At 37.2% G+C, this 23,844-nt stretch overlaps 1 protein-coding gene across 15 annotated transcripts in view; it reads left to right on the top strand.

Moving 5' to 3' along the window:
* The window catches only part of TBC1D5 (TBC1 domain family member 5), a 657,932-nt gene that overhangs the window by 459,646 nt on the left and 174,442 nt on the right, over positions 1 to 23,844 (top strand). For all 15 annotated transcript variants that reach the window (XM_023739548.1, XM_023739547.1, XM_023739544.1 and 12 more), the window contains one exon: positions 16,719 to 16,861. In XM_023739548.1, coding sequence (XP_023595316.1) covers positions 16,719 to 16,861 — 143 coding nt within the window. The remainder of the gene's footprint in view (positions 1 to 16,718; positions 16,862 to 23,844) is intronic.

The raw sequence follows: 23,844 nt of genomic DNA, 5'->3' as shown, positions 1-23,844 counted from the left end.
GATGAAGGCTTACAGAACAAAATAGTTTCTCATTTAACAGTTACTACAAATGTTGCCCTATGACAATGGTTAACAATCTCACAACACATCAACAACATCCTTACTCAACCTTGGGTTCCCTATCACCAGCTTCCTTGTCCCCTTCTGCCTTCTGGCCCTTGTCACTGGAGATTGTGAATATATTTTGAAGACAATACACACATAACTTGCTGATGGATTAAATGTGAGGTGTGAAAGAAAGAGAAATCAAGGAAGATTCCAAGGTTTTTGGCCCCTAAGAAACTAGAAGGGTGGAGCTGCCATTTGCTAGTTAGAAAAGATGGTGGGAAGAGCAGGAGTTTGATATTGAACATTATCAGTTTGAGATGACTCTTGGACATCTAAATATAGAGGTTCTGGTTCTAGGCAAGATGGAGCAAGCACACTCCTCTATCTCTCCCACTGAATGCAGCTATAAAACCTGATCAGAATCTATGGAACAGCTGTTTGAGGACTCCTGAAAGTAAATAATAGCAGGCAGATTGGAGAAGAGGTCCAGAATTTGAAGTACCACCAAACTGGCAAAGAGTTTGCCCATTTCTCCCCCATCCCTTGTCCCCCAGCTTGGATGCAACACAGCTCTGCTCTCTGATTATTTCAGATTTTTCTCTTTTTCAGCGTTTTAAATATAAGGACAGATTTTTCTCTAGATTCTAACAGTAATTTCTTTGTGATGTCTGTTTATATTTCCATGAGGTCACTTAATCGTCCTCAAATTTCTTCCTTACATGCTGTATTCCTCGTGCTGTGGGAAATGATTAGGTCACACAGAATTTTTTTATTCCATCAGTATTTCCCATTCACTTGATTTTAATATTAATCTAGGAAATGTGAGTTTTTATAATTCTCTATTTATCAGTCATTTTTGTTTGTTTAGCATTCAAGGTCTTTGTTACTTAATGTGCCTCTATTTTTTTTTTTTTTTTCAGATCAGGCTTATTGAATTATAGTTTGACCAACACATACATTTATACTACGATCAATATGTATCAGTGTTCCTTCACTTCACAAATTTCTCTTATACTCCTTTGTAGTCACTTCTTCCCTCAACCCCCAGTCCCTGGCAACTGCTGATCTTTTCAGTCTGTCTTGACGAGAATATCATATAAATAGTCATGCCGTATGTAGCCTTTGGAGTCTGATTTCTCTCAGCACAGTACATTTTAATATTTATCCATCTTATTTCCTATATCAGTAGCTCATTGCTTTTTATTCCTAAACAGTATTACAGTAGATGCACCACAGTTTATTTATCCCTTCAGCAATTGAAGGACATTTGAGTTGTTTCTAGTTTGGGGCAGTAGTGGTTAAACTGCTATAAATACTCATGTTCAGGTGTGTGTGTGAATATAGTTTTTATTTTTCTTGTGTAAACACCAATGAGACGGACCCCTGGGTCATTTGGTAAATCTGTGTTTAATTTTATAAGGAACTGCCAAATGGTTTTCAAGCTGCATTCTAAAATGGCAATACCATTTTACATCCCCACCACAGTGCATAAGAGTTTCAGTTCCTCTGTATCCTTGCTACCACTTGGTTTTTTCCATTTTTAAGCCATTCTAATCAGTATGTAGTGGTATATCATTGTGGTTGTAATTTACATTTCTCTAATAATTAATTATGTTGAATATTTTTTCATATGTTTGCCATCCATATCTCTTCTTTGGTGAAGTATCTGTTCCCATCATTGTCCATTTTTTAAAAATTGGGCTGTTGCTTTATTATGATTTAGTTACAAGAGTACTTTGTATATCAAGAAATAAATCCCTTGTCACATATGTATTTGTAAATATTTTCTTCCAGTTTGTTGCCTGTGCTTTCATTTTCAAAGGGAAGTTTTTAATTTTGATAAAGTATAATTTATCAATTTTTTCTTTCATGGTTAGTACTTCCTGTGTGTTAAGGTATCTTTGCCTGTCTACACCAATGTCACAAAATTTTCTATTTTTTTCCAACATGTTTTACAGTTTTTGCCTTTAGGTCTGTTACCCCTTTGGCGTTAATTTTGTGTATGGTGTGAGGTATAGTCCAAGGTTCACTCATTCTTTTGCAGTGCATATCCAATTTTTCAACACCATTTGTGGAAAAGACCATCCTTTGACAATTCAATTTCCTTGACACCTTTAGCAAAAATCAGTTGACCATATACGTGTTAATCTGTTTGGAAACTCTCTGTTCTGTTCTGTTTATCTAAGTGCCTTTTATCAATACCATGTTGTTTTGATCCCTGTACCACCTTCATAGTAATTCTGGAAATCATGTAGAATGAGTCTTCCAAGTTTGTCTATCTGTTTGAAAATTGTTTTGGCTATTTTTAGTCCTTTGCTCTTCTGTTAGTGTTTTAGACTCAGCTTGTTGATTCTACCAAAAATTTTACTGGAATTTTGATTGGGATTGTATTTAACTTAAATCAATTTTGAGAAAATTGACAGCCTAACAATATTGATTCTTGTAATCAATAAACGTGTATATCTTTCCATTTATCACTGAACCTGTCACTTAAAATATTGAAATTACTCTTGTACTAAAAGGAAATAAAAACTGAAACTGCAAAAATTCTAGAAAATAAAAATAATTAATATACATTGGTCAGAACTATCAGTTTGGGCTAAAACAAAGCTCTTAGAAATTCTTAGCCTTATACTCTTAAATTACTAAACAAAATATAATAAAAATTCATCTCAATAAATGAGGAAAATAACAGCAAAATAAATCTAAAGATAAGCAAAGGGAAGGAATTAATAAAACTGAAGACAGTTGTGCATTAATAAGAAAACAAATGACAACTAATATATCTAAGTGCTCTTTCTTTTGGGGAAAATAAACAATAAAATTGTTTGCATAGTTTAAAATAATATGCATAGAAAAATGTACATTCATAATTTAAAATAAATTACAAAAATATTTTTTTAGAAAATATTCAGGTATAGCTAGGAATGTTCTAGAATAAAAGATTAGTCTCACCCACTGTTAAAAAGTGTTATAAAGGTACCATAATTAAAACAGTTTGGAACTGGCATAAATTAGGTAGACCCATTGGTAAAATAAAATAAAGAATTGGAAAACAGACCCTCAGTACATATGGGAATTTAACATATGCTAAAAGTGGAATTTTAATTCACTGGGGAGACAATAGAAGACAATAGATTATTAAGTAATACAGTTGTGAGAACTATCTAGCCATTTGGAAAACAGTGAAACTATAATTTTTGCACAGAAACATATTCCAGATGTATCAGTGGTGTAACAAAACTGGAATGAAATGATTATATTCTTATTGTGGGAAAGTCCCATTAGCCATAAAGAAAAAGATTGGTAAATTTAACAACTCTGCAATAATATTTCTGTCTGGGAAAGAGACCTCTCTGTAGCCCGAGAGACATGGGAAAAGTTGAAGACCGCCTTGGTTCCTGGTAACTTTCCGGTTCCAGGCTGTATCTTCTTATACACTCTAAAAGTGATGGTTCTCAAACTTGAGCTTGCATCAGAATCACCCAGGAAAAAAACCAGTTGCCACTGAATTGACTCCAACTCTTGGTGACCTCACGTGTGTCAGAGTAGAACTGTGCTCCATAGGTTTTCAATGGCTGATTTATTGAAAGTAGATGGCCAGGCCTTTCTTCTGAGGCTTCTCTGAGTGGACTTGAACCTTCAACCTTTTGGTTAGCAGCTGAGCGTGTTAACCATTTGCACCACCCAGAAACTCCAGATTATCCAGAGGCTTGTTAAAACACAGACTGCTTGTTTCTACCCCAGAGTTTCAGATTTAATAGGTATAGGGTGGGTGGAGTACAAGAGTTTGCATTTTGTAAAGATATCCAGGTGATGCTCATATGCTGATTCAGAACCACAGCATAATGAACCATTGCTTTACAGTGTTCCCAAATCTCCCTTTTTTCCTGAGATCATTCAGTACTATTCTTTGCAATCAAAGGGTCCTAAATCTAAGTATTGAGGTAGCATGAAGTATGCAGTTCACTTCTTCCCAAGATGTACTTATAAGCACAAAGACCTGTATAGAGATAATCAATGCAGTATCATGTGTAATAACAAAGGGATCTAAATTCCCCAAAATAAACCACCAGTTGCCATCGAGTCGATTCTAACTCATGTTGACTCCATGTGTGTCAGAGTAGAGCTGTGCTCCATAGGGTTTTCAATTGCTGATTTTTTGGAAGTAGATTGCCAGGCCTTTCTTCTGTGGCACCTCTGGGTGGACTCAAACTTCCAACCTTTCAATCAGCACCTGTTAAAGTTGTGTGTCAACTTGGGTGGGCCATAATTCTCAGTGGTTTGGCAGTTATATAATGATGTAATTTGACAGTTATGTAATGATGTAGTTATCTTCCATTGTGTGGTATAATGTAATTTCCTACATGATGTGATCTGATGTGATCAGCCAGTCAGTTGTAAGGGAAGTTTCCTCAGGGGTATGGCCTGCATCAAATATATGTGAACATTGTGGCAAAGCCCGCTGGCTTTTGCTAGCTCTGGATCCTGCATCTGGCTCATTGTCATCTGACCTCTGGTTTTTGAGACTTGAACCAGTGGCCTGCTATATTGCCTGCCTATCTTTGAATTCGTTGGCCTCTGCAGCCTATGAGCCAGCAGCCTGCCATCTGACTTGCCAATCTTGGGTTCCTTGGTCCCTGCAGCTACGTGAGTCAGGAGAAGCCTCCAGCCTGCTGCCTGACCCATGGATTTGGGACTTGTCAGACTCAACAGCTGTGTGAGCCATTTCTTTGCAGTAAATCTCTCACCTACCGCCCCCCGATATATATAGATAAATAGATAGATATACGCTTCTTCACTGGTTTTGCTTCTCTAGAGAACGCAGCCTAAAACAGCAGCTAAGCATATTAACTGTTTGCATCACCCAGGGATTCCCCCAAAATGAAAGGACTGGTAAGTTGTGATACATCCACTCAGTGGAATACTGTGCAGCCATAAAAAGAATAAGGTATTTCTATATATAATGATTTAGAATGATCCCCATTTTAACAATCATAATGTTAAATTTAAAAATACATGGTGCAGTATGTTCCTATTTATGTTTTTAAGTGGTGAGTACATGCATAAAAATGTCTCTATGTTACAAAAGGACATTGGCTGCCCTTAGGAAGGTAGACTGGTGGGGTTCTCGGATGGGAAAGAAAATTACTTCTCATTGTATGCCCTGTTAGACTTTAAAATGCTTTTTCATCATTTGCAAAATATGACTCTAAATGAACAAAACAAAAGACTCCACAAAGTTTTCATTTTACTTCTCATAGAATAACAGAATTGAGGAAGTGAGAGAGATGGTGAGATAGGAGGCTGGTCAGAGCTGCCTGTGTTTCAGGCTCTGGGATGATAGATTTGGCGCATCTCAGCACCAGAACTCAGCCACAGTAACTGGTAGCTGATGTGGAAAGGAAATAAGTGTTGTTGATGAAAATAAATTTAAAGTATTTTATCTGATGTTTCTTCTGCTTCATATTTCAGTTGGTTTACGAGCAGATTAATTTATGAGCATATTAGATACCGTGATGCCCTCGGTAAGCTAAACTTCACTGAGTTTCTGTTCTCTCCGTTAGCCCAATATGCAATTCTAGACCTCATAAGTCTTTCTAAAATCAGCTGACCAAAAGTGGCAATTAATTTTTCTTTGTAAGTTCTTAGTTCTTTATAGTTTCCTTAATGAGTTTCCGTGAAAGGAAGCACTCTAAATCTTGTAGGGTCCTGTAACTGTAATTACCACTGTATTGTAACTGGGATACTCATGAAATAGCAGATCATGATTTATCAAAGTCAGTCCTTCAGAAAGCTCCATTTCTCCTACTCAGAAAACTCGGTTACCACGTGGATGACCTAGCAATAGTATAGACTGTGCATTCCGAGTTCTGTGACTTAGTCGTTAATCTAGAGAAGTGATTTTTTTATGTAAAGCTGAATTAGATATCCTTTAGGAGGTGGAGAGGAGCATAAAAGAGTGTAAAAGAACACTGGCTAGGAAATAAAAGAATCATCTTAAAAGTCTGTAGTCAGCTTTCAGATAGGATATGACTTCAGGCTGTGCTGTGTGCCTCTGTTGATGCCTCTGTAAAATGGGTGTGCCTGCCCGGCATGGAGGGGAGGGAGAGAGGGAGTAAAGGAATCACCTTTGTAGCCTCTGAAATGTTCAGTTTTTCCCCCAGGTGATTCTAATGCCTGTATTCCACAGACCACTTGGAGAAATCATGTTTTAAGAGGATCAGGGTGTATTTGAAGCTCATATATTTGGTAGTAGTTTTAGAAAACAAAAAATTAATATAAATGTAGAGTACTGCATTATCATCAGAAATTCTGTGTTTATTTTAAAACATTGTGTTGCAAGGCTAGCCCAGAAGAAGACATATTTTTCTCACTTAGTATATATTTGTCTTTTTAAAACAATTAGACACACACACATATAATTCACTGTAAAATTGTTTGGGCACTAAACAATCTGTCAACTAGAGAGCTAGGGATGAAATGGAACAGCCAGCCCCTCTTTATCGCTGGTTTATTTCTAGTGTGTTTCTTCTACCAGAGAAAGGTAATTTACGACAACTGGGTTGGACCTCTACATTGTAACCAGCCCAGATAGCTGGAGTAAGGAATGTGGTAGCCTTGACTACTGTTCCCCCTCTCTGGCTCCTTCAAGGTTGCCTTTCTTTCCTCCCTTTCTCTCCCTGCCCCCTTGTAAATCACCTGGGCCCCATGCAGATACATTCTGTTCTTGATTATCTGCATTAATTGATAGGAGCTAGGGCACATATAATCCCAAATGGTGGATAATCCAAAAGCCATTAATACTTGGCTTTGAAATGTATTTAGTAATGTTTTAAATTGTTTTTACCTTCCTAATTGTATTTTGCTAATGTTGCCATTAGTTTGCATTCCCTTAACATACAGTGGTTGATTGAGGGACTTGGAGGGGTGGAGGCACAGAAAAATGCAAAGTGACTGGGGGAAGCCAGGCTGATAGGATTTTTTATTTAATTAAAAATTTACTTTGGATAATTTCCATGCCTATGATTGAGAGTTGTCAGCATAGCATCCAGTCTAGGGCCTAGCACAGTACCTGGTACACTTAAAACTCGGGAAACGTTTAAGTGAAGATCCCTGCTGTTTTTCATAGCGGTCTTCCTTATGGTCAGAACAGGGTTGGCATGAGCTAGGAGAGAAAGTCAGTGAAAATGTCCATGCTACCCACCAAACTTTCCACCCCTAGCTTAGTAAGATAAGTACTGCCAAGTCGTGGACATTTTCCCAACATGGTGTTGACTTACAGGCTGTTCAACCAGCTGAGCCACACAGATTAGCTTTATACGAGCAAGGACTTAACCCAGGGACCCTTCAAGAGGGAACATGTATTATTTTTTCTAAAATGCAAGGAGATACATTGAAATAGGCAAAAGCAGGCTATGTGTTTCTTTCAGTAGAACATAACTTTCCATGGCAATACAGGCATCTAACATAAAATAAACAATAATACAGAGCCTGCCTCCCTCCTCAGTTTAACCTCCACAGATCACCTAAACTCCTGCAATGGTTTGCACATGAGGGGATGTGATGTGGATGGGTATTTTTCAAGCGAGAGGGTCCATAATCTTGATTAAGGTCTCAAATGGGTCCATGACTCCTCCCCAGTAACGGAGAGTATAGAATTTGTTTCACTGTTCTGTATTTTTTATGAAATTTTGGGAGAGAAGGAAACAAAACAACACCCACTGCTAATGCCTCTCAAACTTTTCAACATTTGGACTTAAGAACTACTGAAAAAAGTAATTTTGTGAATTTCTATAACTGTAGCTAGTTCCAGGCTGGGTGCAGTAATTGTCTGATAAGCCAGGCATCTGTGTTGAAAGACTGAGTACACAAATCAACAGTGACCAAACCGTAGAGGACAGTAGAACTGTGACCCACATCAGCAGCTAGGAAGCCAGACCACAACCTCTGCCCACACAATCAGCCCACAACAGTCAGGACTTGGTCAACAACTGTCAACAACCCAATTATCTCCCCACTTCCAACTCAGGACCAACCAGAGAACGTCAAACATGCCCACTAAATCACATAAGAGGCCCTACTTCTAGTTAGCTCACCTCCTGCTTCCTCATGCCAGCAGCTTGCGATCTTAGCATACCTGAGTTCTTCCCCTTTTTTTCATTGTAAAGTTTTCTCATTCCCCTGGCTGCCTTTGATTCTCTGCCAAACACAAATGATGACAAGCTGACTTCCTTGCTTTAGCAAACTGAATAAACAACCTCAGTTTGTTCTCATTTGGGTGGTCTTCATTTATTTCCACTGTGTGTTGAGATTGAGAGCTTCCAAGAAAACTCCCTTATCCTGAAATCTCTCTTCCAGCAGGAAATCATGGAACTGGAAGTAATACCATTGGAGTCTCGTCTTTTAGGGTTTAGCTCTTCGCTTGTCCAGGAATAGCATTTTAAATGCATGTTTTATTTTAGGGAGAGTCTGATCCATATGAGTGAGTTGATAGTGCAGAACCCTGGAGTGAGGATGGTTCACAGAAAACACAGACAAGATGACCACCAAACAGCTGACTATTCATTCAGCCAGGCCCCCAGTATCGTAGGACTTCTGCTTGGGGAGTGTGTGAATGCCCTTCTGGGTCGTGGCAGCATTGGGACTCCCTGCCCCTTGTATGCACTTGGCACTTCCCTCACGGACTCCATCTCTTTGCATTTAGCTGATCAGCCATGTCCTGCCATGTTCCACCTCTCACCTCATTAGAGCCAGTCAGGAGGCCCGAGCTCACAGCTAAACACAAAGGGCCTCAAATTTAGAGCATGTACTCTACCTCCAAATGAGATTGTATATACCATTTATAGTAAATTTGTGTGTAAAACACATTGACTTCTAAATGTTAACATTTAAAACGTCACAATTATAGACTTGATTTTGTCTTTTTTCATTTTGTGATGTATTTTGAGTTTAAAAAAATCACAGTGGCCCAGTTTCTCCCAGGCTTTAGGAGGCCTTCTCCCTCACCTCTACACCTGTATCTTTTTTTGCCCTATTGGATCATGTTTTATAGTAGTGTTTTCCTGGGATAGGGGGGTTGTATAGGAGTTATAGAGAGAGAATGCTAAGAGGAATTTGACTATCCATGCTTTGTGTCCCAGCAGTTAGATATGTGTGGCCAATGACCAGACAAGTTGAATAAGCTGATTTGAGGATCTGTTCCCAGGAATAAGCCAAGGAGATATGGAGAAAAAACAGATTTCTAATATAGTGGTTCTATGAATCGGAATCGACTCTGCTGCAACGGATTTGGTTTGGTTTGGAATGTAGTGGTTCTTATAGTTTGATCCCTGAACCAGCAGCATCAGCATCTCCTGAAACTAGTTCAAAATGCATATGATCAGGCCCCACCCAGATCTTCTGAATCAGAAACTCTGGGGGTGGGGACTGAAAACCTGGGTTTTAAAAAGCCCTTCAAGAAAGCCTGATACACGTGAAATTTTGGGACCACTGCTATAGCTGGAAGAGCCATCCAATAATTTAAGCTTTTTCTCTCCTCCAGGAGTAACATTTTACAAGTATGTACGGTAGGTTTTGGAAACACTTAACTCCCGTAACCTGTTGCCGTCGAGTCAGTTCCTACTCATAGCGACCCTATGGGACCGGGTAGAACTGCCCCATAGAGTTTCCAAGGAGCACCTGGTGGATTCAAACTGCCGGCCTTTTGGTTAGCAGCCGTAGCACTTAACCGCTGCACCACCAGGGTTTCCAAACTGTGACGGGGAGCCACAATATGGGCAGGAGACAGACATTTGTCACCTCATCCAGTGCTTCTCAAACTGTAAGGTACACAGAAATCACCTGGAGGTCTTGTTAATATGCAGATTCTGATTCAGTAGGTTTGTATTGGGGGTCTAAGATACTGCATTCCTACCAAGCTTCCAGGTGATGGTGCTAGTCCTGAGATCACACGTGGAGTATGAAGTTCTAGTAGAGTACAAGCCTCAGCTGACTGTGGACTCGGACAGAGGACTGAGGAACATCAGAGTTATGGGTGATCAGGGAGCCAGAGTTCAGGCAATGAAGGAGGAAGGTCCAGGAGGGGTTAGGATGTCTTGAGCCTCTTTTACATAGATGTGATCACTTACAACTTAGAATATGTGTCTAGGAATCCCCACAAAGAAATGAGAGAAATCCAGGAAGAGGTCAGATGAGCAGCTAGGAAGCCTGAGAGAGATGTAGGATGTAAGCCCAAGATCAAGAAGATTCCTAGTCAAGAAGAGCTGACCTACCTCGGGAGAAGGAATCATATTAATTTAATAACCAGTTGTTAAGCCCCTACTCTAAGCCAGACACCAGTACAATCCCAAGTTGTTTGTGTTCTGCTGGAGAAGGGGAAGAAACCAAAACAAACTATCAGTAACTGAATCTTAAACTGGGATCTGTTAATCAGTGTGTTTATCTCTGGAAAATGCAAGTGGGGAGCAGTGACACTAGTAGATGTGGAGCCTCCAAACATCAGGACTGAGTGAAGCAGTGTCCTAGCCTCTGAGCAGCCAGGCAGGATCAGGGCACCCCGTGGGACAGGGAAGGAGAAGGAGAGGGCCAGTGAAACTAATTCCAGAGGGTGCTTACAGCTGTGTGTAAGAGATGAGAGAGGACAAAGGGGCTCAAGTATCCCTGGTGCTTTCTAGGAACAGGCTCAACCTGACCGACAACCAACCTGTAGATTTTGGCACCTTCCTTTGGGTAGTAAGAATTCTATTTCCTATGTTGATATTAGAGTTAAAACTGCATATGGAAAGAGAATGACTGTGGTCCAAAGCAGTCCCTCAGTGATGCAAACAGTTAAGCACTCGGCTACTAACCAAAAGATTGGCAGTTCAAATCCACCCAGGGGCACTTGGAAGAAAGGCCTGGCAGTTCTGTTTTGACCCACGTAGGGTCGCCATGAGTTATAGTCAACTTGACTGCAACTGGTAGTCCTAGCCTCACCCCTGAATCACATAGATCCTGACATTTCTCAGATTAGTGTTACACCTCATGTCACTTCTTCCAATAATGTATATAAATGTGTGAGGAGATTTATGCACAGAAGTTGAAAAGTCTTATTGGGTTAGGATAAGGTCCCATTGATATTTGAAATATGTAGTCTATGACAATTTCAAAAATTAAAAGTCCCCCAGGTTTCGTTTTTTTTTTTTTAAAATGAGTTTCAGGTTAGGTAGGATAGGAGCAGTTATTTTTAGCAATTCTCTATATGTTCTTTTAGAAAATATATTTGATCATAATTCCCTTTCCTGAAGGTAAAATGATAGAACAAAGCCTATTTACAGACTTTCTAAAAGTAAAATTTGTCTGTAGTATTAATAAAAACCAGTATTCACAGAGCCTAAAATTAATTTTCTCATCATGACTACCAGCTGCACATTAATTCTTCATGTCGGTATTCGTAGGCAGTAGTGATTTCTAAGTAGTTTTCTCAAGAAGGTGCTCAATAACTCACTTGTGTTGGAGCCAGAGTAAGTGCTAAGATAGATTCCTTCTCAACAGCTTTTACCCCTCTCCAGACAGGGCTAAGAGTCCACCTGTACCCTGGTTGGAATGGACAACAGGATTCTCAAAGAGAGCACATTCTATTCATACAACTAAGTTTATATTGGAGTATTACCATCTTTCATCAGCTTTATTTGAATTTCCTCGTGAATCATACCCTAAAGTTACTCAGTCCTTGAAATAACATACTTGTAATCCAAATAGCAGGCATACTTCTAAAAGGGGTGTGTGTGTGTGTGTAAATGTGCAAGAATTATACAGCCTCAAAACTCGTGATGGTCATCTCTATGTCCAATATTCTCATGAGCCTCTTAGATCTCTGGAAAAGCATAGATAACACGAGGCTCTACTTCCATTCAGACTATTTTTGCAAAGGGTGTATTATAGTTGTTTTGACAAAACAGCTTCAAACACTTGCCAAAGAGAATAAATTACAGTAGGAATGGGTGATAATTATTAGGAACTTATTTTTGGAATAAGAAACCTTCCTTAATAAAAGGCTATGTACTGCCCTCTCAAAGGAACAGAGAATTTTCCCCAATGTCAAAAATACACTCTTTACAGTTCAGGAACATATCCTGTGGGGGTTAAATTAGGTTTAACATGTGTTCCCAGAAAGCCATATTCAAGCTGGGCTCAACCTGTGGATTAAAAGGACCAGTTAGAAAGCAAATCTGAATCTTTAAACACAATAACTAATTTGATCTTTCTATTTTTGAAGCACTCGTCTGTCAGTTTGTTGTACTGTGGTGGCTTGCATGTTGCTGTTATGATGGAAACTCTGCCACCGGTATTACAAATACCAGCAGGGTCACCCGTGGTGGACAGGTTTCAGCAAAGCTTCCATGCTAAGACAGGCTAGGAAGAAGGACCTGATGACCTACTTTAAAAAAACTGGCCAGCGAAAATCTTATGAATAGCAACATAGCAACGATAGTGAGGATGGTACAGGACCAGGCAGTGTTTTGTTCTATTGTACATAGGGTCTCTTTGAGTCGAAACTGACTCAACAGCACAAAGATGAGAGTGCCTTGTGACCTTAATTATAATAACTGCAATATTTTGGTTCTAAGTTTAAGACTGTTTTCGAAGAATCAATGTAAACAAAAACTGAGGATAAATGAATTTCAAAAGACTGACTACAAAAAACCCAATACAAGAAGACCCTAAACCCTATCAAGGAGATGCCTGACTAAAGAGATCATCACATTTGGCTTGCTTTTATTTTTCTGTAATACTAATACAGTATTTAGATTCTGTGTTTATTCCCTGCCAGGCATGGATTATTTTGAAATTGTTAGCTTTGAAAATTACAAGTATAACAGAAAGCAAAAGACAAAATAGCATTGAGCAAAAATCTAATATTGTTCTTTTGTGTTCCAATATGCTTACCCAGTGCTTTTTTTTTTTTTTTTTTTTAATCACAGGTCACTTAGCACAGGGCTGTAAATAAAGGAGATGCCCTTGTAATATTTGGTAAATTCAAGTGGATATAGCTTTTCTACATTACTTGTTCTTGCAAGGCTGCTATACCCATATCTCACTAAAGAATCATTAAAGAAAAATAAATTGAACATCTAGTATTTACATTTATTTCTCCATATGTAGCCTACTTCAGCTATGTGTATTGAGGCTATGTGTATTTAAGCCTCAGTCAGACTGGTCATTTTCATGAACTGATTGGTAAAAATGGATTTCTCTTGGTGTTTCCATGTGTCATTCACCAAGCAATAACACCATCAGGAGTTACTAACCTCCTGGGAATAGCAGCTTAATTACACAGAAATTTAAAATTGAGAATAGTGGTATAAGTGCAAACACAGAAACTGCCCTGCCTTTGGGTGGTTTATTATTAAATTTAAAGCCTCAGATGGTCTTTTGTTTGCGTAGATTTTAATTACTAAGTAGGTCTGGTAAAAATATGAATTATTATATTATCACAAGTGATTAGATGTATATGGTTATGAACATTAAAGTCTGCAGGTGTAGCATACATAAAGCAAGACTGATAGTATCAAGCAATTAAACTGAAGCTATCTTTAAGGGGGAAAAAAGGTTTAATGCTACCCTTAAGTGTAACTTCAATTCTAGCTAAATATTTTTAACTGCCATAAAAACGTGTTAACTGTAGGAGTCACTTCTTTATAAGGTCTCGCTTCTTAGAGTAAGCTTTCCTTTCTAAGAATACAGGAGCTTACTGAAATAATTTCTATTAGTAACTCATTCCATGAAGAACTGAATTTTTCCTTAGCTTTTAAGCTCAATGAAGAAAATCCAAAATAGCACAGGAAATTTTGTGGGTGGTGAATACATGTATGAGCCAAATCCAATTGGGATAAAAATGATTAAATTATTGATAAGGGAATTGTTGGTCCCAGAGCATTCCATTAGTCATACAGTACTTCTTAAATATTCTAAGAATTTGGCCTTAATTTTTCTGTAATTGCATATAAAATAGAGAAAACTGTATTTTGCTTTAATATAATGTGCTTGCATGTACAACTTATTAGCAGTCTTATGTAAAAGAAACATGATAGGCATCTAATAATAAATTTTTTCTTTTCTGTTTCTGTGTTTGTTTTTTTCTATTCCACTTTCTGAATTATTTTTGTGTGGCCACTAACAAGATCAGTTCATGTACTTGTGATTTAGCTATACCTTTGCTTCTCGGTAGCATGACAGATGGCTTTACAATGCTTTTAACAAGACCTTGGTAAACACCTAGAACATGCAACAGTGAACTTTCTGGAGATGTTTACACACACACATACGCACGCACGCGCGCGCGCGAGTCTGGTCCTAGTCCTTGCCCTGGACTGATTTAGTAGTGTATTTGGCAAGGTACTTCAAGAATGAAGCAGCACATCATAGATTACAGATTAAATATAAAAGTACTGGAGACTTGCATTCTGTCCAGTTTTGAAGATGTTAAATTTGTGAACACTTTGACATAGGAAAAAAAAAAGATATATTACATTTTATTCAGTGTAGATTATTAGATGTTTGCCATTCCCCCTCCTGCCAGCACTAAGTACAGATTGCTGCGTGTATGTATATCTGCAGTGTCATTTTTGAAGCTAAACTAACACAACCCCAAGCAATCAGCAGGAAGGTTGCAAGAGAAAGAGCAAAGTTTGAGCAATAGCAAGGCATTTTGTTGTAGAAATAATAGGCTACTTTGTGTCTGTTTTGCTCTTGAAGCACTGTCTGTGATGAAACTAAAGATGTGATTGTCCATAGGAGAGCGAGGAATTTGTGCTGTACTCTCATCTGTGGTATTAACCTTCAGCAGGTTTTATTCAGTGAGAGATTTTTTCTTTCAGTTGTTTCCGTTGAATAACTGAATAACCACGTTCTAACTGTTTTAGTCGAGAATGCAGACGTATGTGTCAATTAAAAACCCTTTTAAACAAGTGCCCAAAATGGTTCAATGCATGTATTTTTTTTTGCTTTGCCTATTCTCTGGCTCCCCCGACACTATTTGCAAGGCCAGTTAATTCTTTGTAATTAAAAAGAGCAACCTATTTAGAGTTATTTTTGTACTTCTTAGAACAGTAAATATTAGCATTTTTAATTTGAAGGAATTTGAAGTGTATGCAAAAGTCGTGTTTCTTCCTAAGCCATGTTAAGTACGGGCATATCAGATGAAAAAGTGTATATTGTTCTTAGTTACCCCTCATATTAGCAGTAGAATAAGAATTGAACAGTAGATAAAAATTGCAAAGATACTGTAGCAATTTCAAAAGGATAAATGTTACCTAGACATATTTTTCCTGAAAAATTGAATAACCTTAAAATTTAGTTGAATATGTAATCTAATTATTCTATAAATTAATTAGATGATATGAATAAAATAATGTAAATATTTGATCACATGGTTCCTAATAAACTGTGTTATGTATGTGTGAATGTACATTGTTTTGTCACAGCTTTCTTGATTCCTCCTTAATGTAATTCTTCTTAAGGAAAATATTTGAATTTTTTTCTTTCGGCCTTATTTTAACCTCACAGATGGTTATATTCAGTTTTAAATTCTGCGAAGAAATCAAGACTATCTCAACTAATTTTTAAAGAATTTCTTCTCTTCTGTGCTATTTGGTGGTACTAGAAATGTGAAATTTTTATTCTTTGCTTATGTACCAGAATTGCATAGAATTCTACCTGAAGTTCCTGGAGAAAGGCTTGAGCAAGGGAATTCTAACCATGTTATATAAAATTGGAAAAAATACATCAAGCAGAGTTATTTTAATTATCTTATAAGATTAGATATAAATAGGTTAATTAGCATTTATTGAAAGATTGAAAGTCTGAAGCATCACTATTTACAATATACAATTATACATATACCTTGTTTAATATTCTCATTAGCTGTGTCTGCTTTGTGACATTGATACCCATTTTCCTGGCCATAGAAGTATGTTTTGAAAAGCATCCCTAGAAAGATTACCTCTCTAATCGGGTGTGTTATATTCTAAAGCTAAAAATTAGGTATCACGGTATGTTTCATTTGAAAACAAATGTCTACACTTGACAAAAATACATAAGTAAGTGTCTACTGGTTTTTTCCCCACCCCCACCCCCCCCCCCACCCCCATTTAACTTAAAAATGAATCTTTCCAGTAGGAGTGAAATGTGAGAATCCAGTTTTCTAAGTTGAGCTATAGTAATTTGTCATACAAACGTTTGCAAAATGCCAATTTTCAAAAAAAAAAAAAAGGAGATAGAGGCATGCCTTTAGTAGGGATCATGAAATTTTGGTAGTTCATATTTTTAACCCCTAACATCACTTATGAGGCAACCACCAGACCATTACGTGTTCACTTTCTCTTACCCTTTTGGGATTTATTATTCATATTAAGTATGAAAGCTTTCTCTCTTTTTCCAGTATAGAGCTTGTGTTTTATACATATAGGAACAAAGTTTAATAACTGTGTCCCAGCTATAACATTGTAAAGTTAATTTAAAAGCGTAAAACTCTGGATTTTACTGTGTTGTATGTTTGATATGTAATATTTACTGTGTGTGTTGAGTTATCTAATTTGTAATTTTTTTACAGTTACATCAACAACTGATCACTCTTCAAATTACTCTCAAAAGACTGTCTTCTGGATTTTTGTTTTGTCTCTTTCCAGACGGTGGGTGCGGCTGCTGTTTGGACGAGAATTTCCTCTGCAGGATCTTCTGGTGGTCTGGGATGCCTTGTTTGCAGATGGCGTCAGCCTGAGTTTAGTCGATTATATCTTCATCGCCATGTTACTCTACATCCGAGATGCTTGTGAGTATTAATGACTTTGCCTACATTCGAATAGGTGATCCTAATTTTTTACCTTTTTTATATACGTTGTCTTTTATTCTCTGATTTACGTATACTTAAATTTTTATGGTAGGCAACATATTGAAACTTCAAAGGCACATACTAAACATCTCTTTTGTTAGTTAACCATATATTCAAAAATGTATATATTTGAAAATGTGGGTGATTTTATCCTGAGAGAATTGGAATATTCTTCAGAACCATTTTTCTAAAGACTTTACTTCTATTTTAATCTCCTCATTACACACATTTGTGAAATACACATATAAAAGCCAGTATTTCAGATATGTTTAGAGCTCCATCTTCTGACAGGTAGGGAGTATTCAGAGATATTTATCAGGAGATTAGAACTGTTTTTAGAGTATTGACACCTTGCCAATAAAAAATAAATATTACATTTATAGAAAATTTAACTACTTATGAAATATATTTTAGCAAAATGTATTTCTCCATACAGTGCCTGATTTTAGATGTATCCCCATCTCTTTAGGTCTACCTTTGGGTGCTTGCCATAGCCAGACAGCAGTTCCTAACCCTTCTGACTAGACCAATACTCCTCAGCTTGAAGAAAATATCAGAGCATGTTTTAAATTTCAAAATATGTCAAATTGTTTTCTGTCTCAGAGAACTAGTCACAGCTCACAAAACAAGATTTGTAAGCCAAAATATAATTAGGAAAGATTACACAAAGTGCTGTGATTAAATTAGGAAATGGAAAACAATCCTACGAGTAGGACTTTGTCAGAGGAACATACACGATTTGGGGTCATTTATAATCTTAACTGTTAAATTGCTAGTGGTTCTCTTATTTGTTCAATGAATACCAAGTTGTGCCAGATGCTCTTGCTATGCCTCTGGTAACACTAATATTCTTTAAAATTTTATATTATACTTTTTTAATTTCCAAAACATTACTTAGAATGAAAAAGTGACAGGAGCAGCACATTTTATCCAAAAATTCTGTTTTGTTTTGTGCCTCGAAGGTCAGATAGTTTGGGTTTTGACAGACAAAGTGAAAAGTTCCTTCTTTCTGAGCCAGAGCTAATCATATAAGAACATGGAAATCAAAGAGGAAACATCTGGGAAGAGAAGGTTATTTGGGTGCATTTGATGGATATTGGATTTTAGGATAGTCAATCCTAATCTCCCATTTTAAAGTTGTAGGTTCTTAACTCTTTAGTTACTGTTGGTTTAAGGGTATACCAGCCACTTTTTGTGCCTCTGGACCTCATAGGTTGTATGTTATTCCAGTTCTATTGCATTTAGCATCCAAGTGGGTCCCTTTTGAAATGCTTGAAGCTCAGCAGTCCCGAGTGGGAGCCTCATTGTTGTGTAGATTGAGCATTCTATTAGCTGATGCTTCCTGGATGTGTTAGTTTTGTAAACTTTTGCCTTTTTTTCCCTTGTATTTCTGTGAGATGAGGCTTGCAACATAATTATGGCTTTCCTGTGTAATAGTTAGGGAGGACTGATGGGTTTGTTTTGTTTTTTTCTGTGTCATATTTGGAAAACCAAAGATTCCCCATGTAACATAATGGAAGGGCGCCTGCAATAAATTCTCTATTTAGTTCTTATTAGCATATTGTCGCACCACAGATCAGTGGCACCACAGTGCCACTTGCCTTATTGGTGGCTTGTATTACCAGATCATATTTCTCAAAATCCATTTACCAACGAGAAATTTAAACACACTCAATTAGTAAGCATACATTCAATACTGAAAACACATGCCATCAAAAAAAATTTTTAATAAAAATCTGGCAATGAAGAGGATGTAACTGATAAAAAACAAAAGGAATGAGAAGCATCTTTTAGGAAAAAAATGCTTTTGGGAGATATTTTCATAAAACTTGCCAAATCCAACGACCGTTGAAATGTATTCTGATTTTCTTTAATCTTAAACAATTAAGAGTTTGCTTTTTTCTTAACTTTGGTACATCACAACTGAATATATATATTTTAATTTAATAATACTGTCTCCTATACTAAGATCTATTTTTTTAATTGATTTTATAAAACATGGTAGATTTTTGATAGCTGAGGTCCTTACAGTTTTAATCCTTTTACTGATGAGTTTATAAAAATATGGGCACATGTGGAAAAAATGCAGAGGTAATGAAGTTGCTTATTCATTTCAACATTTAGTCCAGCTTATTTTTATCTAGTTAGCTAAAACCATAACAGTGGATGAGATCGCCTAAGAATAGGGTGACTATTTATTAGGGGTTTAAGGGACACTGTCTTCTATCCTCAAAAAGCTTACCAACTAATTGGGAATACTGACATAATTAATCTCAACCTAAAGTGTCTGGTCCTGTGGTTGAGGTGTGGACAAGGTACTGTGAAAGTTTAAAAGATGGGCACGGAGCCCCCCACCCCCACCCCAGGCCAGCTGTGAGTGGTCACAGTAGATGGTATAGGTGTGGGCAAGCTTGTAAGGGAATCAGCATTCCAGTCAGAGGAAACAACAGGAAAAAAAGCCTGTTTCTCAAAATAGCTTGATGGGGGGTGGGGGGAGGTGCACTGTGTTTCTACAAGCTATGTGGCATTTCATGAGTAGAGGGTAAAAGCAGGCGATGATTTTGTCCAAAACCTGATTTTATGGGGCAGTTACTGAGGCCTTTGGGAGTTAAAAATCACAACAGTCACAGTCTGTGGGTGTCCCTGCCTACTTCTGATTTTATCCTGTTCACTACTATCAGCATCTCATATTTAATTTTTAACAAATGTATTATTATAATTTTTTGTGTGTACCTTGAACAGAGCTTCATTCTCTTTGAAAGTAATTCAGTCAAGCAAGTATAATATTCATCTACTTAATAGATTTCTTATGAACACCAAATTCTTTATGAGGCGTCAGAGATCATCGAGCCCAACTTCCATGTTTAGAGGTAATGGAAACCAGCTCAAGGCTGGTGACAGGGCTAGTGACAGACAGAATGGTTTCCATTCTGTGCTTTTCCACCTCGCAGCACCTTTTTCATCCCTCAAGGGATTTTAAGTAAAAATAAAATTTCACATTGGTAAATGTAACAATGTGGACATTATCAATACAGATTTTAAAGCATAACCTTTGAAATGATGGTCAAATAACTGTATTTTGCATGAAACTTTTGCTTTATTAAAGATATATCTATTTCTAAATAGAATTATTCCCAAACTTTTTAATCAAACCGTAAGCATTTTTATTTTCTTATATGGTTATGAGAAGTGCTATTAGGATCCTTTGCTGGATTGTGTGGATTAATATTATATACAAAAAAAAAAGTCCAGAGATAGGAAGCAGTAATCAAGGTATGTTACTCCTTTAATAGTTTATTAACAGCCGTATTCTCATCACACTATTTTTAACTGACTCACTCTATACTGTAATTCACTTACGTGGTTACTTCCCTCAGCTGATTCCACCTACCTCAATCTTGCTCCTGTGTCTAGGCCCAGGGCAAGGTAGCCTCTTCCCAAGCCTTCCCCAGTTATTCCAGCCCTTATCGATCTCCCACTTTGCAGTTGTGTAAGATTGTGATAAATACCACTCAGCATAGTGCTTAATTATACTTTATCTTACGTAGTTCTTTGGATTATGCATGTTAGTCCTATCTCCTCAACTAGATTAGAAGTTCCCTTGTACTAGAACCACATGTTATAATTCTTCCATAGCCCTCAAAGTATAAAGCTTTTCCCATGCTCAGTTAATATTTGGTGTGGTTTCAGGCAGAAGTGTACTCTAGGGATCTGGGTGCTAGTGGTTTTGTGTGCAGTGATCACTGGGAGGACAGGTGCCATTTTAACTGTTAGAAGGGCAACTCAAGTGAATAGTGATTTTTTTTTAATATGACTTTTTCAAAGAAAGCATTGTCTACTTTGTAAATTAAGTTTCTAAAATTTTCACATCTTTTTTATTGATTTAAATTTTTATTTTGTTTTTGACTGGCATCAAAGAAAAACATTTTCTCTAATTTACAATGTAGCACACCTTTTATTTGTCTTATAAATTCCGTTAATAGCTAAAACATTGTAATCAAAGCCATTTAATAGATTTTTCTAACCAGAAAGTATCTTTCAGAGTGTATTGCCTTTTTTTAATTTACACTTTCCCTGAGCACTTTGTAAATAGAAAAGTTTCCTTCTTGGCCCTTCTACTCATTCCCTACCTTGTTTTTTTTCAGCCAGCATAAACAAGTTACGGCATAATAATTTTCCTCAGTTTTCTGTAGGGGTCTCTTCAGCTATTTCCTGTGCTAGCTCCCATGCAGTGGGTCTTCTTTGTGGCTTAGTTGTTCCTTTTGCTTTCATTTTAGATCTGTGCTTAACTACCTGTCTGTCTGCCAGTGTTCCATCTGTCTTACCACAGAATTGCTGTTTCTTGGTTTTCTTGTTAAGAGCATGTTCTACATTATACTGATGTCAAAATGCAGTTTATTTGAACTGCAAATTAATTTATTTGTCTTTTCTGGAGAAGCTTTACCCAACCTCAGTAACTAGAAGTAAAGACTTCTTTAGACCACATAGTAATGTATCACAAAGTTTTTTATCAAAATACAAATTATGGTCTTATTTTTGAAGGAATGTTTAAGTAATTCCTGATTGTCAGGTCTCTTCCCTCTTAGACGTGAAATGTTGCCAATATTTTTATGACCCTTTCAGATTTGGATACTAAGCTACCTTTTTAGCTACAAGTACCATATTTACTACTTTATACTTGAGTCTAACTATCTTTTAAAATTTCCTTAACAAAGGCTGCTATACCATAATAGCACATTGTCTAATTTGACCTTCTAGACCTGAAAATAATTTTAATTTATATAGCTACAGGAATAGGGAAATGAAAAGGGAAATTATTATCCTACTTCAGTTCTGTTCCATGTTCAGAATTAATACTTGATATCCCATTTTGGCCCACTAGAATGGGGAGGAAGTGGTCTTATCTCCCAATACCATGTCTTACCTCATTTCTCCATGTTCTTGTTCCTAGCCATGTTCTTGTTCCTACAAACTTTTCCAGTTTCATTTGCCCTAGAAAGCAACGCAACATATGGATCCAGGGACTCTAGGATATCTTTTATGAGGAAAAACCAGCAAAATTACATGCATCACTGGAATCTCACCCAGGAATATTCAAGATTCCATGCCCATCTGTTGCTGCCAAATGAGAATGCAAGAAGTCCTGCAAGCCTGTTAGGACCATTGCCTGATATTAGTGAAAGGGAGATAATGATCTTTGACATCCTGACTACTTATCCAACTTTTCTTCACCCAGTTGCCTCTCCGTCTATATTCTTCTGCCCCTTCCATTCACCACCCCAGTGACTGAGTAGAAATGTGATTAAAGAAGTCATTAAGGACATCAGATAAATATGGTATATTGCACTCCTGTGTTTACTTCCATTGCTCCTGAAAGCCATTAAAATAGCGTAAACCCACAGAACACAAATCATAAGGAAGGAGATTACAGTAATTTTTGGAAGGTGGAAAATAGATGTATAAGTAATAATTGACTTAACAGATCTAAGAAAGCTAAATTACCCAAACTTGGTAATGGGGGAAAGCTAAGAAATAACCCAGAAAGTTCCTAAAAGTGTAGAAATTGGCAGCAGTAGCTACCTCTGTAAGTTGTTAAGGGGGAGGGTAAGAGGAAGACTGAAAATAGAATTGGTTGAAAGTATTTAAGAAACTATTACACCTAGATTACCAACTCCCGACCTCTAGGACTAATCCTCTAGGAGAGGTTAAAATGGAGGGTCTCTGGACTTGAGACTCAAGAGGAATTTAAATGAGTATTGCGCCCCTGGCCTTCTTCACCATCTCCATTCCCAGGACACTGAAGCTAGACTTTTTCCCTCCAGGAAAAAGATTGGGAGAATCTTCTGGAGCAGGGGAGATATTTAAGAGAAAAGACCTAAAAATTCAGGCTCAGAGGTTGTCCAAGAATTGGCCTCTGTGAACTCCAGAGTAACCAACCCATTCATCCATACATACAAAGCTAACTTCCAATTAGCTTCATAGTGCCCCCTCTTAAATGTGAGCAGATGACCAAGAGGCAGCACACATTGTAGGAAAGCATCCAAAATTAAAGCAGAGATCTAAGAAAGAAGCAGGGGGGAAAAGCAACTTGGAGAAAACCAAGACTTTATAAGAAAAAGAAAAACTTGGTGTGTGTGTGTATGTAAATATCCTCAGATAACTAGAAAAAATATATAATTCAAAGAAAAAAGTGCTCATAGAAACTGAAATATTATGAAAAAAGAAGAAAGGAATGTAAACTCGAGGAAAAAAAAAAGCCTCAGAAAGTAGAACAAAAAACAAAGACTATACAAGAAAGAGAAAAAAGAAAAGAAAGAAAAGTAGAAAACCAGGGCAGGAGAACCAACATCTACATAATGAGATTGCCACAAAAAAAAAGAGGGGAGGGAGGGAAAGAAAGAACAAACAAGCAGAAACTGAAGGGATAAAAGAAATGATTCAAGAAAAATGTCCAGTTGAACAAAGGACATGAGTTTCTAGATTGAAAGGGCCCATTATGGATTTAAAATGGATGCAAACCAAGGTACACCGCTGTGAATATAGAGCATTGGGAGGAAAGAGGAAAAAAAGAAAGCAGAGGTCACATAAACAGGAATTACACCAGTTGAGGACTTCTCAACTGGAAACGAGAAAACTCTAGAGAGTGCTCCCAACATTCTAAGGGAAAAGTATTTCCAAACTAGAATTCTGTCTCCAGCTAAACTGTTAATTAAGAGTAAAATTAAAAACTTTGAAACAGTGAAGTTTTTTTTTTTAAATTATTTTGTGAATGGAATACTATGCAACGATAAAGAACAACGATGAAGCCGTGAAATATCTTTTAATATGGAGGAATCTGGAGGGCATTATGCTGAGTGAATTCAGTCAGTCACAGAAGGACAAATATTGTATAAGACCACTATTATAAGAACTCAAGAAAAGGT

This window comes from Trichechus manatus, unplaced genomic scaffold (assembly GCF_000243295.1).
Source record: "Trichechus manatus latirostris isolate Lorelei unplaced genomic scaffold, TriManLat1.0 scaffold00136, whole genome shotgun sequence".
NCBI classification, from domain to species: domain Eukaryota; kingdom Metazoa; phylum Chordata; class Mammalia; order Sirenia; family Trichechidae; genus Trichechus; species Trichechus manatus.
The sequence above is the reverse complement of the archived record's forward strand: the minus strand, read 5'-3'. Positions and strand labels throughout refer to the sequence as shown.